The 16,994-nt window shown below is 40.0% G+C and overlaps 1 protein-coding gene across 1 annotated transcript; it reads right to left on the reverse strand.

Moving 5' to 3' along the window:
• Positions 1–571: 571 nt before the first annotated feature.
• Positions 572–16,533, reverse strand: styx (serine/threonine/tyrosine interacting protein). Its single transcript, XM_056278189.1, has 11 exons — positions 16,388–16,533; positions 15,960–15,992; positions 15,395–15,448; positions 15,181–15,278; positions 14,940–15,000; positions 14,801–14,837; positions 14,664–14,703; positions 14,348–14,398; positions 11,848–11,920; positions 2,933–3,026; positions 572–706 (listed from the first exon to the last, which is right to left on the reverse strand). Exons 1-11 carry the CDS (start codon positions 16,526–16,528, stop codon positions 633–635), a joined length of 756 nt encoding a protein of 251 aa, XP_056134164.1. The 5' UTR covers positions 16,529–16,533; the 3' UTR covers positions 572–632.
• Positions 16,534–16,994: the final 461 nt, after the last annotated feature.

Below are 16,994 nucleotides of genomic sequence, written 5' to 3' on the forward strand. Positions count from 1 at the left end.
GTTTTAGTCTGGGAAACAAATTTAATGTGTAGTACATGCTGTAAATTGGATTTCTGAACATAATTCTTGGGTGCACTGTCACTTTCACAGTACCGTAATACTGTACAGACACCTAATGATTTGTACAGATCACACAAGTGAAATAAGTCATACATCTCTTTATTTAGCGTTATTTTTCATTAATTACTATTCCACAGTAAGCCTGATATTAGTCCACAACGCCCATTATTTGCAAATGAAGGCTTCAGCTACTTTTCCATTGGGCAATTACATCCTGCCTGCTTTCCCTTTTGCCAACTGCCCCGCTCTAGCCAACCAAAGTAATAATTCAAGTATCGAAAGTGCATTATTGCAATACTGTCCCGCTGCAAATGCAAAATGCTTTAAATACTACAAAACTGCGAAAAATCTCCCATCAGTGCATACAGCTCAAGAAAAAGAAAAACAGTTAAAGAATTACACAAAAATGTTATCAAATTTTTCAGTTCTCCACTCGTCTCAGACATCAGGAGCGTTTCCCTCCCGCCATTGTCCCTTCCCCTTAGAAAAGATTCAAATATTTACATTTTAAATCCCAATAAAAATGTAAAAAATAGAGTGCACTGCGCCACACGGCTAAGTATCAGCAAAGCTCAAATATTCTGTGCTGCTGTGACCTGCATCCCTCCAAAGTCCTCGTCCTCCTCCAGGCTGCGTTTACGACTTCCTGTTGAACAAACGAAGGGGGAAAACTTAGTTTTAAATAAATTTTACAGTCTATTGTGCAATTCAGAATGTGTGTATGCAGCTTTTGTTTGTCTTTATGCATGCTCAATGATCCAGGTAAGAAAATCACCAAGTTGAATCTGTTCATCTGGACACAAGGCTTATTGAGAGAAACGTTTCATCACTCATCTAAGTGACCTCTTCAGTCTCAACTGACTGCAGGTGTCCACACCCATATAAACAATACAGTGGCGTAATGATCGAAACCAATGATCGGTTTCATATGCAAATTACCATGTCCATTAACTAGAGTTAGAATAGCCATGTGTACTATTCACAGAGGATTGGGGAATGGTTGGAATCACAGCATTGTAAGATGGCGACAGGTCCCTTAGATGAGCAATGAAACGTTTCTCTCAATAAATGTTGTGTCCAGATGAACTGATTCAATTTTCTGCGGCAGCTTTTGTTTGTTTGTTGGAAAAATAAAAAGACCAGCGGAATCATTAACCCCCTGCCATAATTAAGGGGAAAATGCGTTTTTGTGTTAGGAATGAAAGCTCAAGTTGTAATAGTCAAACCTCAATAAAAACTAGAAAAACGATGAGGAAAAGACCAGTTACTCGATCCTCATCACTCCTGCCTCATAAACCACCACCAGTGGAGCTTTAGCCAGGCCACTGACTCCCCTCTTTGTAAAAACAGCTAGCCCCTACTACACTGGAGACGACAAAGTAGTAACCAAATTATCTGGAGTTCAAAGCAAGTCTCAAATGATACATAGTGAGTTATACCTAGTAAACTTTGATTTTACAAATGTATCTGTTGCATCTGATGAAGCGTAAACGTGTCTGTGCAGAGCCACATATTGAAACACATGCTGCACAGGATAAGTAAGCTCATATTGAAAATACTTCAGAAATGTCCCCTTTCTAAGCATTTTTCAGAGAGAGGGGTGGAAAGCAGTGATAACTGGGGGTAATGTTACTCTTCTAGTGTCACAATGGCCTAATGTCTTGAAGTCAAGTTTATTTGTACAACCCAAAATCACAAGGTAGTCCCTAAGGGCTTTAACAATCAGTGCAAATACAACACCCTCTATCTATCCTTGTGCCCTCGACTCAAATGAGGAAAAGCTCCACAAGAAAGCCTTATCAGGAAACAAAATGGGAGAAACCTCAGGAAGAGCAAAAGAGGAGGGATCCTTCTCCCAGGACGGACAGACATGCAATAGTCGTCGAATGCACAGAATACACAAAAGTAACAGAATCATAATGTAACATCATAGATTACATACAGAGTGAGGTAATGTAGAATCCATATAGTTAATGCATAACATTTAGCAAATTCAAATGTACAGGGCAATAAAATTGTAATGAGTGCAAGGCAAATTTAGTGAATCTGTGACCATCCAAGATAATGTCAGGCAACCCCACAGATGTAGTCGAGCCGTTTGGACCCCGCGCCACACTTAAGTACTGCGTATTATTGCATGGTATTTACACCATCAGTGAATACTGTCACTCACCCTCTACTGGACTACTGACTGCACTGAATGAATCGAAGGGATTAAGGAATTATACTAGATATACTAGAAACGACAAGTATTAGAAAGGTTTGCAAGTTTGATTTATAGAGACATCCTGACTGGCATCTATTGGTTCAGTAAAAAGAAATGCAATGACCACTACAACATAATAGTGTTATACAAAGTTTAAACCCATGTAGGGGTACAAGCTGGATGGAAATGTAGCAAGAGGGACATAACATATGAAACCAATGATTTATAACAAAACTCTTTGTTAAAAAACAATAACATGAATTTCAACTGTGTCAGAGACAACATCAATCCACATGTGTTTGGCAGAGATTTTAACATAATTTCTTTTTTTCCCCCACATTCATGTAACCATCAAAAACCCACCAAACCACCTGGCTAAAAAGTTGTTTTCCACTGGAATGGGCCTTTAAAACACTAAGCACTTATGCACGGTGTTGTATTACTGTACTTATTACATATAATGTTTTATTAGGAAACAGTACCAGCTGGACCCCTGGATTATGTTTTGTTTCATAAATAAACACTTTGAATGATCTACATACAATTCTATTTGAAAAGTTGAATGATCTACTTAAAATTCTGTTTGAAAACTGCTTCAGTCACCAATGTTTCAAAGCACTGTCAAAGTCATAATTTGTGGTTATGAGGAACTAGGCATAGACCAACCTGGCACTCCAGCTTGCAGGGAGAAGGACCTGCCCAGCTGCATTGGTGACATCATTTTGATGGTCAGCTTGGCAAGGTAGATCGCTTCATACTCCTGGGGAACAAATCACTCATGTCATTACAATTTTAAGGACAAGGGTCATTGACATCAATATCAGTTTTGTTAAAGCAGGTGTGGTGACAGTATTGATGTGCTTTTTATTCAGATACATGTTTTCATTTAACATACAATTCTTGCCATCTATTCTGATAGGTCATGTTCAGAGTTAAAATGTGTGGCAAATACACACCTGTGATCACATAATTTCAATATAACTGAAAGGAAAATAAATGAATACGTGACCAAAATAATAGGGTATGGGATTGGAGGACATTCTCTGATGGAAAAATAATATTGAGGCATTGTTAAAGGGAAATTTCACTGATGTTTTTGTGTATGTGCAATCAGTACTGATGAATAATGTAATCGACTGAAGCAATAAAGTCAATAAAGTCACTGTGTACTATGCTGATGGAGAAATCGGCATTCTCCTGCTCACAATCTTTCCTATAGCGCCTACACATACCAGAATGCATTGCGTGGAAGCCTCTGTATCATCGTCCATAAAATCCTCTGTGCTAGTGTTGCGGGACGTCATTGACACCATCAGAAACGTAGCTTAGCCGAGAGAACGTGGATGTGTTTTTTTGAACAGTGTGTTTACAGTAAGAGTATTAGAAACCCTGCTAGGCTTTATGTAGTTTTTCTGGCTGCCAAATGACATCATAATACATCACTTGGCAGCCAGAAAAAAACTTCACTGCCCCTCCAAAGACGCAGAAACAATGAGGAACAACTACAGGGGTTTTTTCATGTTGTCATTCTCACAGACAAACAGAGATAAGGTGGAAAATAGATGAAGTTTTCCTTGGAAGTTTTCCATTCCATGGCAGCCAGATACAATACCATTCCCCTCTCAACTATCAGATTACAATCTATTGACAGTGCAGTACAGGTGAATTTTAAACCAGAATTTTATGCAAATAAGTGCCATGAGACTGCTATCAAATCACCCACAAATTTTAATGACGGGTGCAAAGGATTTCTTTATTCAAAAGCTCAACTGTCTCAATTCTTCACCCACAGTTCAACCTTCCTACTAAAAACAAAAAACCCCAAAATTATTTGATAGGCCCTAAGTTCAACCTTCCTAAAAAAATATATATATGTGTATATATATATATATATATATATATATATATATATATATATATATATATATATATATATATATATATACACACACACATACATACATACATACATACACGTATATGGGCCTCTAAAAGTTAACACATATTCGGCAAGGCTTGGAAATGAAAATAATTACAAGAAGTAAACAATTTCATGTACAATGTAAAAATGAACAACTCAGTGCTCTGTCAGTCCCCTGCGAGTCTGGCTCAGATGGCTCATGGCATTTTTCCTCTTACAAGGAGCTGCTTGGACCCTCCGGTAATGGAGAGGACTGAAGAAACCTGACCTCAGACTTACACTGAACTTAAAATTCAGCAGCTTTATATATTATAGTGATAAAGTACCAGATGGATGATGAGTAAAGCTAAAAGTCTTTATGATAAGTCCAACTAACAGGGTTTTAGGCCGGTTGGCTTTCATGCCTGAAGAAGACCAACAAAAAAACCCCCCAAAAACCATGAGCTGTGCATTTAGCTTTGCATGTCATAATTTTAAAATCCTTCCATCCATCCATCATCAGAACCGTTTATCCTGCTCCCAGGGTCGCGGGAATATAAAACTAAAATGTACTTGGGAAGACAATACCTAAGCAGCATGCCCAAAATAATTTTATGGGAAACGTAGCCAAATTTGTAAAATCCATTTGTAATAGAAAGAAAGCCACTTTATTTTGTCATTGTATTCTTACAACAAATTGTATTGTTACGACGAATTTGTTCTCTACATTTAACCCATCCTATTGTATTGGAGCAGTGGGCAGCTGCAGCACCCAGGGACAAACTCCAGTTCCTCTTTCCACTGCCTTGGTCAGCAACACCGGCAGGAGTAATAATGACTTTATTTATATAGCACTTTTCTAAAACAATGTTACAAAGTGCTGCTTTACAAAGACAAAACCAAACAAGTCAAAAATAAGAATAAGACCAAATGAGTAAAAATAAAAACAGTATAAATAAAAAACATTTGTAAAAGCTTTCATAAGAAGAAAAGTTTCAAGATGAGATTTAAAAGAAGCTAGAGACATGGTTAGTCTTAGTTCGACAGGAAGAGAGTTCCATAGTGTGGGGGCTCTGACAGCAAAAGCCCGATCACCCTTTGTAACAAACCGAGACCTGGGAATAACCAGCAGGGCTCCATCTGCAGATCTTTATGTCAAGAGGACATATACCAGGTCAGTAAATCAGAAATCTATGTAGGAGCAAGACCATTTATAGCCTTAAAAGTGAACAATAAAATTTTAAAATCAATTCGAAATATAACGGAGCCAGTGTAGGGAGAAAAAGCACAGGAGTGATATGGTCATGCCTCTTTGTCCCGGTAATTAGCCAAGCAGCGGCGTTTTGTACTAACTGCAGACGGTGGAGGGAGCCCTTGCTGATACGAGAAAAAAGTGCATTACAATAGTCAAGCAGAGAATTGATAAAAGCATGTACAACTTTTTGCAGCGGCAACTGATAAAAATGACCTAATTCTGGAGATTAGCTTGAGCTGGAGAAAGCGTGACTACCTGACAGACCACCAAGATTAGTAACAAAAGGGCTGATGGAATTTTCAGGACTGAACAGAATGACCTCAAACATCATCATTAAATTTGAGAACATTTTCAGACATCCAGGATTTAATGTCAGAGAGGCAAGTTGTGAGATTTGCTAGGGCGCTAGCATCTGTGGGTTTTAGTGGCTTTACCATTTTTATGCTGAGTGTCGTCAGCATAAAAATTGTAAAGCGCATCGTGATTTTGAATGACCTGGCCATGGGGCAGCATGTATATAGAAAAGAGAAGGGGGCCAAGAACAGCCTTGAGGGACACCACAACTCAACTGAGTCATCAAGGAAGTAGAGTTACCCAGAACAACAGAACAAATTCTGTTGGTGAGGTAAGAGCGTAATAAGCTAAGAGCCGAGCCCTTGATGGCAACCAAGTCTCTGGGTGATGTAAGAGGATGTTGTGATCAACTGTGTCAAAGGTAGGGCTATCAAAATTGGCTGTTTGATGTTCCTTCTAAAAAACACATGGGTTTGAACCGAATCTAGTATATTTTTGTGCATTATGTCCATTAAGAGGGCAAACCAATACAACAAGAGACATAACTACTTGTTTAATTATTTCAAAGTAAACTCTTAAAAGATCTACATACCTACACATTACAAAATAATGTCCTATACTCTAAAACTTCATTTTGTAGATTTAGAGAAAGCATATGACAGGCTGCCAAGAGAGGAGGTGTGGTATTGGATGAGGAAATCAGGAGTTGCAGAGAAGTATGTAGGAGTGGTGCAGGATATGTATGAGGGAAATGTGACAATGGTGAGATGTGTGGTTGGAATGACAGATGGGTTCAAGGTGGAGGGGGGATTACATCAAGGATCGGCTCTGAGCCCTTTCTTGTTTGCAATGGTGATGGACAGGTTGACGGACGCGATCAGGCAGGAGTCTCCGTGGACTATGATGTTTGCGGATGACATTGTGATCTGTAGCAAGAGTAGGGTGCAGGTTGAGGCAAGCCTGGAGAGGTGGAGGTATGCACTGGAGAGAAGAGGAATGAAAGTCAGAAGGAGCAAGACGGAATACCTATCCGTGAATGAGAGGGAGGACAGTGGAATGGTGAGGATGCAAGGAGCAGAGGTGACGAAGGCATATGAGTTTAAATATTTGAGGTCAACAGTCCAAAGTAACAGGGAATGCAGAAGAGAGGTGAAGAAGAGAGTGCAGGCGGGGTGGAGTGGGTGGAGAAGAGTATCAGGAGTGATTTGCGACAGAAGGGTACCAGCAAGAGTTAAAGGGAAGGTTTACAAAATGGTTGTGAGACCAGCTATGTTGTATGGCTTGGAGACAGTGGCACTGACAAAAAGACAGGAGGCACAGCTGGAGATGGCAGAGTTGAAGATGCTAAGATTTTCATTGGGAGTGACGAAGAAGGACAGGATTAGGAACGATCGTATTAGAGGGACAGCTCAGGTTGGACGGTTTGGAGGCAAGATTGAGATGGCTTGGACATGTGGGGAGGAGAGATGCTGTGTAAATTGGGAGAAGGATGCTGAATATGGAGCTACCAGGGAAGAAGAAAAGAAGAAGGCCAAAAAGGAGATTTATGGATGTGGTGAGGGAAGACATGCAGGTGACTGGTGTGACAGAGGAAGATGCAGAAGACAGGAAGAAATGGAAACGGATGATCCACTGTGGCGACCCCTAACAGGAGCAGCTGAAAGTAGTAGTAGTAGTAGTAGAAGACCTTTCTCACCTTCGCCGTGGTTGTGCTAGAGCTAAAAATGAGAACGCGCTCTCTCTCGAAGTGAGATGAATGATTTGTAATTGATGTGTTATTCGATAGCCTAAGTTCTATACAGATTAGGTAATATTCATACTGGTTTAAATAAAAACATTTCATAGTATTTTTCCATCTTTGCTGGGCAAGATTTTTGTGCAAAAGGAATTAAGGTCCTGACTCCTGTCTCAAATATATCAAAGAAGGTTGAATCAGTTCATCTAGATACATTTATTGACAGATGCGTTTCATCACTCATGTAAGAGACCTCTTCAGTCTAAACTGACTACAGGTATCCCCACCCTTATAAACAATACATTTGCCTTTCGACCGAAACCAAGCACTCCTGTGTTGTGCCATCCTCTTGGCCAGCATCCGTTTAGTTTCCCCAATGTATATTTAAATTTGGGGAAACTAAACAGAATTTTTCCATTTTCTGACCAAAATCCGAAGTATTTCCAAACAGGGCTTTTTAGATTGTTCGGAGTGAAAATCACGCTCTCTGCCATCTCTACCACACAGTTGTTGAATCATTCGCTCGTTTCAGCTTGACCTAAAGTGACATTGTGTGACTCCTCTCTGTCATGCAGACAGCCGCAGTAATGCTGCCCCCCCTCCCCCACAAACAAATATTAATTTACAGACTCGAATGTCTTTTTTTTTTTTTAAAACAATTCGGTTATATATATATTCAAATCTGGAATATTCATCGACAGCCCTAGTCAAAGGCAGCACTTAAGTCTAAAAGAACTCAAATCAAGCAGTCACCTCTGCAGTCAGCAGTAGGTCATTAGTGACCTTTACTAGAGCTGTCTCGGTACTATGAAGTGCTTTAAAACCAGACTGGAAACTGTTAAAAACAGTATTAGTGTTCATAAAATAAAATCAACTGAGATGAAATTACTCTCTCCAGAACCTTAGATAGAAAAGACCATTTGAAGATTGGTCTGTAGTTACTTAAGGACAGGGGATCTAAATTAGGTTTCTTCAGCAGTGGGTGAACAATTGCATGCTTGAAACTGTCTGGAAAAGAACCAGAGGCCAGATAATTATTAAGAATTTACAGAATAACGGGTTTGATAGTTGAAAATACCTCCCTGAGCAGCTTAGTGGGAATGACGGTGACTAAGATGCAGGAGGAGGAGTTCATATTGGAGACTACTCTCTAACACTGAAATTGTAATTGGTTGAAACTGGGTAAAAGAGGCAGAAAGAATGCAAGAGCCTGGCTCGATTTGGGACCTGATAGTCTCCACCTAATTTACAAAATTAGTGAAAAACTCAACATCAGGTTAAAAAAAAAAGAAGAGGATGGACCATTAATAAAATCAATTACCCTAAAGAAAACTTTAGGATTGTGATTATTTCTTGATATTAGCATCCCCGCGACCCTGAGAGCAGGATAAGCGGCTTGGATAATAATGGATGGATGGATGGATTAGTTCAGAGAAGTACACTGATCTTGCATCCTTCCCTGCCTTCTAGTAAATTAACATTTGGTTTTTAAGGGTATTATGTGCTAATTCAGAATTGCTGACCTTCCATTGTCATTCTGATTTTCTTAAGACTACTTTTATTTGTCATTGTCTCATATGCATGTCTCATACATACAAGGGAATGAAATTACGTTTCACATTGACCACAGTTCCACTTAAAAACAAATAACACGCAATAAATATTAAAAAGAAAAAATGCATTAAAAACTAAAATTACTTCACAGACCTAGACATCACAAGCACACCTGACACGGACAGTGAGTAAAGGTCAAAAAGTCATTTTGTGAAAGGTCTAAGTGTTCAGGAACCCCACAGGCTGAGGAATGAAACTGTTGCATAGTCTGGTGGAGGCAGCACGGATGCTCCGATGCCTCTTGCCAGAGGGTAGGAGGGTGAAGTGGATGTGGGAAGGGTGAGTGGGGTCCTTCACAATGCTGAGAGCCTTCCGGGTGCACTGTGCGTCATAGATGGCCTAGATGGATGGGAGAGCAGTTCCTATGATCTTTCCAGCTGTCTTCACTATTCGTGTAGGGATTTGCGGTTGGAAGCCTTGTAGTTGCCATGCCAGACAGTGAGATAGCTGGTCAGCCTGCTCTCTATGGTGCCTCTGTAGAATGTAATGAGGATGAGTGGGGGGGATACTCGCCTTCTTCAGACGCCACAGGAAGTGAAGATGCTGCTGGGCCTTCTTGGAGAGCGCAGTGACATGAGGACCAGGAGAGGTCCTCTGTGACGTGAACTTCCAGGAACTTAACACTGCTGACTCTCTCCACGTCCATACCATTGATGGTTAGAGGGGTATGGTGGGCGCTGGTCTTTTCTAAAGTCAATAATAACCTCCTTAGTTTTTTCTATATTTAGGGAGAGGTTGTTGTTTTTGCACCTTGCCGTCAGTTGATCCACCTCCGCTCTGTATGATGATTCATTGTTGTTGCTGAGGAGACCTACCACTGTAGCATTATCAGCAAACTTTACGATGAGGTTGGAGGTGGATGATGCTGTGCAGTCGTGAGTGAACAAGAGTGGACTGAGCACAGCCCTGTGAAGCGCCGGTGCTCAGTGTGATGGTCCTGGAGGCAATCTTGCCAATTTGCACCGACTGTGGCCTCCCCATGAGGGAGTCCAGCACCCAGTTGCAGAGGGACGTATTAAGGCCCAGCTGGCTCAGCTTTCCCATCAGGTGTTGTGGTATGCTTGTGTTAAAAGCTGAGCTGAAGACAATGAACAACAGCCTCACATAGACGTTCTTTCTCTCCAGGTGGGACAGAACTGGATGAAGAGCAGAAGATATGGCATCTTCTGTAGAGTGGTTAGCGCGGTATGCAAACTGGAGAGGGTCCAGAGTGGAGGGGAGGCTGGACTTAATTTGCGTCATGACCAGCCTCTCAAAGCACTTCATGATGATGGGAATCAGTGCAATGGGGTGATAGTCATTGTGGCAGGACACAGGGGACTTCATTGGCACTGGTATGATGGTGGTAGACTTGAAACATGTGGGGATGACTGCCTGGGACAGTGAGATTTTGAAGATGTCAGCAAGGACATCTGCCAGCTTCTCAGCACAGTCCTACAGAGTTCTACAGAGTCTTCTAAGGGCACAAGTGTTACCATTCAGCCAGGGGAGGTTATCTGATTTTTGTTTCCTAGTTTTAAATGGTGAAATTTGGTCAAGGATGGATAGGCACTACTCATTGAATAAATTTAACAGTGCATCTGGATTGAGGGGGGACAAAGAGGGATTAAAGGCTGATGAATTAAAAGCATCACAGAATTTAACGGCAGAACCAGCACTGAGGATGCGAGAATATGTTTTAGGATAGTGACTAGGAATAGCAAGCTGTAGTGGGACATTGAAAATGACAGCTTTATGGTCAGATACAGGCATATCCACCAGATTAAGACACTCAAGAGAGAAACCAGATAAGAGTACAAGGTCTAAGATGTGACCTTTGGAATGTGCGGCCCCTTTAACAAATTGAATGAGGTTAAGAGTCTATGATCCAAAAAATTTGAAGTCAGGGAATGGGGAAGGACAACACACATGAATATTAAAATCAGCAAGAATAAGCACCCTGTCATATTTTGTTATGACAATGAATAGAAGGTCAGATAAAACTAACTGAATTGGGGGGCCCATAAATTAACATGCAGAGTAAAGGGGGGAAGGGCCAGTGATTAAAAAACATAAAACCTCAAATGAGATAAAATTACCAAAAGTAACAGGATAGCACTTAAGACCTTAAGACATTTAAGCCACCCCCTCTACCAGAGGGCCTGTGAATATGAAAATATGCAAAATCAGGGGAGCTAGCGTCAATCAGGAAAAGTGTCCCCTGGAGACAGCCATTTCTAAGTAATCATAACAAAAGTCCAGATTATTAGAAACGACAAAATCATTAATGATAAAGAACTTATTACTCAGAGATTTCACATTCAAGAGGCCAAAATTCTTCGGTGTCAAAGCAGAATTAAAACCAATGGGAGTATAACAAATAGGACACAAATTGCAGATATTTGCTCCAGATGCCTTTTGATGGTGGGAGGAAAGCGGAGCACCCGGAGGAAACCCACGCAGACACAGGGAGAACATGCAAACTCCACACAGAAAGGACCTGCGATGGCCTGGGGTTCGAACCCAGGGCCTTCTTGCTGTGAGGCAACAGAGCTAACCACTGGGCCACTGTGCCACCCCAGGGGCAATACAAAGCCAATAAAGTCAAAAGGTGCTCCAGGAGGTATACTTGATTGTCAACACAAATTACAAACTAGTTTCTTGGTTCCCTGATTTAGAGCTGTAGGAAATCCTCTCATGTTCGCATATTAATTTGATTGTCATAGGCCTACAACTACTACTAAACTAAACCATAAACTAGTCATTAAGAATTCTAAGCTCTATCGTGCAACGTGACATCTTACCTGTAACTGATGCACGAAGCCCACGTTGGGGTTAATGCAAAACCTCCTCTCTTGGACGTGGCTGAAAGCATCCCTGTCGAATAAAATACACCAATGAGTTTTGACCAGCCAATGTTAGACTGAGCTTGGTCATTGCCTAGTTAGGCAGCATCCAAGTTAAACTGACACGAATATTTTGCGGCTTTTTCATTCATTCAATGCCAGCTTACTTGTTTAAATATTGGCATTTCATTTTTGTATGTTTTTGAAAAGGGGAATTATTTTTATAATACGGTACCATAACACAAATACATCCTCACATTGATGAGTTCTTGTTTTGCTGTGTTGCAAAGTCAAATCCCAAAAACAGACAGGTGAAAAATTAAAGGAAGACCCTGAATAAATGAGTGAAGAAACAACAAATGCAGGTGCTTCCATACAGGTGTAGTGCATGATGCAGTTAACATCCTATCATGCTCTGTGGCATGTATAAAAATGCCGAGCAGGCCCAGTCGACCTTGATTGTGGATCAAGATGGCAAAAAGAAAAGATCTAAGTGACTTTGAAAGAGGGTTCATTATCAGGGCATGGATAGCAGGAGCTTCAGTCATAAAGACGGCTCAACTGGCTAGTGTTTCAATAGAAACAGCGACTAAAGTGCCATATGCATTTAGATCTATGGGAAAGGCATCAGTAAATAGGTTCAGAAATTGTGGTTGAAAGCACACATTAGATGACCGCGATGGTCGTGCATTAGTTTATGTAAGGAAAAACAGAAGAGCAAATCTTCCTCAGGTGACTGAAAATGTCAAACGCAAGACGTGATCAGACTGTATCAAGCAAGAACAGTCTGTCGACAACTGCATAGGGGGTTATTACAGCAGGGTTTCAGTGCATAAACCCCTGGTTACAAAGACGAATACACGTTTTGAGAGTTCAGTGGTTCAAAAACCATAGGCACTGGTCTACAGAGATGTAGGGGAAAAAGTGATATGGTCAGATGACTCATCCTTTTATCATATTCTCGACAAGTGGGCAAGTGCATGTGTGGCATACACCAAGAGAATGGTACAGGCCTGAATGCTTGACCCCTACAGTGAGGGGGTCCGGGGGCTCCGTTATGCTGTGAGGGGCATTTTCCTGGCATGGTTTGGGTCCACTTGTCCCCTTAGAGGGAAGGGTCTCTGCAAATCAATACAAAGTTATAAGTGATCACCTTTATCCTACGATGAAACATTTCTATCCTGATGGGAGTGGTGTCTTCCAGGATGACAATGCCCCCATCCACAGGGCGCGAGGGGTCACTGAATGGTTTCATGAGTATCAAAATGATGTAAATCATATACTATGGCCTTCACAGTCACCAGATCAACACAATTGAACACCTATGGGAGATTTTAGACTGATATGTTAAGACAGCGTTCTCCACCACTATCATCAAAACACCAAATGAGGGAATATATTTTGGAAGAATGGTGTTCCATCCCTCCAGTAGAGTTCAGAGACTTGTAGAATCTATGACAAGGAGCACTGAAGCTAGTTTGGTGGCCCAACACCTTACTAAGGCACTTTATGTTGGTTTTTCCTTTAATTTGTCACCCGTCTGTATATTCAAATGGAATTCTTTTTCTACTCCTATAGAAGTCCATAACACCAAAATGAAATACAGTATATAGTGTCTTGAGAAAGAATTCACCCTCCAAACTTTTTCACATTCCTGTTACGCCTCTAAATTCGAATGCATTGAAATAATTGTTTCTCCCTTCATTATAAATTGAACATACTGATGAAGCAAAAATGTTTTTATTCCAGGACATTTGTTTTTCCAATTACAAAAGACTTTTTTTAAAAGAACTAAGATGAACAAAATTACTCCCCCAGTCAATAATTTGTAGATAGGTCAGCAATTAAAGCTATGAGTCTTCGGTATGTCTGAACTTTGCACAGTTAAAATTCAGAGTTTTGCCCATTCATCTATGTTGACTTGTTCCAACGCAACCAAATTTAAGGGCTAGTGTGATTCAGTGGACAGCAATTTTCAGGCCATACCAGCTTTTCAATGGCATTCACATTTTGTCTTTGGCTAGACCAGAGACCAAAGAACAACCAAGAACAAATGTTCTTGAATATTCCTTTAAAAAAACCCTTCACAAATGTATATTTATTGCTTTAGTGAAGTGAGAATGATATTTCAATGCAGTAAAATTTGGAGTTGAAACGGGAACAAAATGTGGAAAAGTACATAGGGGATAAATACTTTCTGAAGGCACTGTGTGTACTATACATTGTACTATTTTCTTCATCCAGGTAAACATATTTCCACATTAGTAAAAAGCTCAAATGACACACTCAGCAATAAAGTTACTTTGGGAACAATGAAATTGTCAGGTACTGATGCAAACTGTTAAATGTGCAACTGAAAATCAATGGTATGTAACAATTAATGTAACGGTCAAACAGTCACACATGCATCTAAGAAAGCAAGATTGGTTTTATCACATGGATTTACAGGGAAACTCACCTGTATTTCATCCCAAATGTTTCCATAAGGTATGCAATCACTAAGGCAGCACTGAAATGAGAGAAGGGTAAGATGGTTTTATATTTCCCGCTGTCGTGTATGCTCAGCTCTATGGTTAGCATTGACTTGGCAAAGCGCTTGATTGGCCTCTTAGTTAAAAATGTTTACTGCCTTAAAAAGTTCAAGAATTTGGCAATTATTTAATTCACTAATTCCTGGGAACTAGCCACTTTTTCATAAAACGCTTTGGGTGATTTGTAAGAGAAAGTCACAATAATCACTTTAAAAGGTTATGTTTCAAAAACATGCACCATACCTTCTTGATATTCCTGCATTACCGTGAACCAGTACCTTTCCTTGGGGAAGAAGAAAAAAAAACTTTAGAAAATACTTCTCAAAAAGGTACAATTGCATCAGTTTTAGATTATGGAAAATGTAAAATTAACATTTTACCTCCTGTTGCCAAACTGCTATCAATAAATTCTTTAGTCTATTGAGGAAAGAGCAAAATTAAATAATGAAGGGGGCACAAGAGAATAAAAATGCAGAAATCTATGTTGAAAAAGTACAAAGAGCCCGCTTTTTATCTCACCATAGGGAAAAAACGTATTATATTTTCCACTGGATTGTCAGCAATATCTAAGACAAGGTATCTGCAAAAAATATGACAGTGTTTAGTGTCTGGGTCTGCAAGGAAGGATTTAATAAACTCAAACTATCAAAAAATGTTCACATAACTTTTCATCTAAAAATTAACCAACATAATGTACTCTTCAACAAATGTTATGGAACAGAGGGATCAGATTTTTTTCAGTTTTAACTTGATAACTTACCTAAATGTATGTGGGAAATTAGGCTTAATAAAATTGGCTTCAATGTCTTGGCGGACACAAACAATATGAGTTACGCCCTGTCTCTCAAGGATTGGCAGCTACACATAGGAAAAGAAATAAGATGACATGGGTAATATAAAACAAGACAAAGTGAAGTCTCCTACTTCCATCACCCTAAACCTTACAAGTCTGTTTTAAGACATGTAAAAATTACCTTGCTTTTCATTGCAGCTGAGTAGGGGCCTAAAAACAATCCAGGTAATATCTCCTGAAGACAAAGAACACAGCAGCGCAAAGTCACTGCGAGAAACATTTAAAATGCATATTACACTGCCATTCAGCACTGGATTAAACAGACAATGACGTGAAACGTCCAAAATCTACATCCAAATTCCAATGGTAGTACACATCTTACAGCTATGATGGCTCAATGTTAGCTAAGATCAGCTATGCCTAATGCTCTTAATATACATCTAAACAAATGGTGCCCGTTATTTAAAAAGGCTCTCTCATTACGTATCAGATAATGTTTTGTGTTTGGACTACATCACTGCCAACACAGTAAAAAAATTTTAAAAAAATCTTATTTTCACATAATTTAATCGAGTAGAACAACCTCTGAATGACTAAAGTGTAACCTGAAATTCCTTATTTAGCTGGAGGCAACAGGGTGCAGACAATCTCGTGTCGCACCTTGAGAAACCGTTTGAGGACAATACCGCTAAGGCAAGGGTTAGCAAGCAACTGCTGCAGTCAGAAAAATAAATAACGTTTAGTACCTGCATTTCTCGTCTCATAGGATAGGCCCAATCCTATAACATGGGAAATAAAATTAGGGTGCACAGCTCATACTATATAAACTGTTTGTTCTCTGTGATGATCATTCATGTTCCCTGCCTGAGTCGCCAAGGGAGTTGACGACTGCCGGCTCTAGGACGTGGCTAACGTTATAAAAAAAGAAGCTAGGGTAGTCACAGCTAGCACGTTCAACGCCGATAAAACGGCACAGCGAGATGTCAACACTGCCTTACTTTAAAGATGCCGGATACTAGTCCACATATCTGCAATGCAAGAGTTATGACAGAGACAATGACTTTTCCCACCCAATTATCCACGGGCAAGCAATAACGCTATACGATTGGCGACAGCTAGCTACCATTAGCAGGACACACATAACACAAACGAACAAGCCGCTGTTCACACGCACCAAGAGATCCTCTTTAGACGAAGGCAGGGATGGAAACTGAAGTTTATTCTCCTCGTCCATATTACAAATGTATTCGGGCGTCGGTGTTTCAAGCAGCTGGTTAACTGAAGAATTGATGCGGTCTGTTATGAAGCTCCACATGCATGTCCGCCATGCTGCTCCATGACAGGTGTGTCAGGTGACCACCGCGGTAGACAGAAGTATGACGGGAACCTGAGGGCGCAGGAAATGAACAATAGCGACATCTTGCGGTCTCCTCTGGAGACGCGGAGAATCGCCATCAGAAATTCTTTCATCGCCGTGTGCAGTATATATATATATATATATATATATATATATATATATATATATATATATATATATATATATATATATATATATATACGTATATATGCACTAGGAATTTAGCTTGGCGTTGTTGGTACAATTACGAGTGAAAAAATATAAATAAAAATGAAGCACTCAATGAAAGGGAAAGTGCTCAACAAATAAGGAGCACAATAATCCAGTGATTCAAGTAAATTCTTTAATAATAATAAACTTTATTTGTATAGCACCTTTCATACATAAAATGCAGCTCAAAGTGCTTTACATTAAAAACAAGAGA

This window comes from Lampris incognitus, chromosome 4 (assembly GCF_029633865.1).
Source record: "Lampris incognitus isolate fLamInc1 chromosome 4, fLamInc1.hap2, whole genome shotgun sequence".
NCBI classification, from domain to species: Eukaryota; Metazoa; Chordata; class Actinopteri; order Lampriformes; family Lampridae; genus Lampris; species Lampris incognitus.

What these genes read in the sequence shown, in the direction of transcription:
- styx (XM_056278189.1), bottom strand. Translation starts at nt 16,528, where the DNA reads ATGTGGAGCTTCATAACAGACCGCATCAATTCTTCAGTTAACCAGCTG. An exon ending in TAGCAGTTTGGCAACAGGAG is followed by an intron (nt 14,704 to 14,800) that starts GTAAAATGTTAA and finishes TTCTTCCCCAAG; the next exon opens with GAAAGGTACTGGTTCACGGT. An exon ending in CCTGCAAGCTGGAGTGCCAG is followed by an intron (nt 707 to 2,932) that starts GTTGGTCTATGC and finishes TTTGTTCAACAG; the next exon opens with GAAGTCGTAAACGCAGCCTG.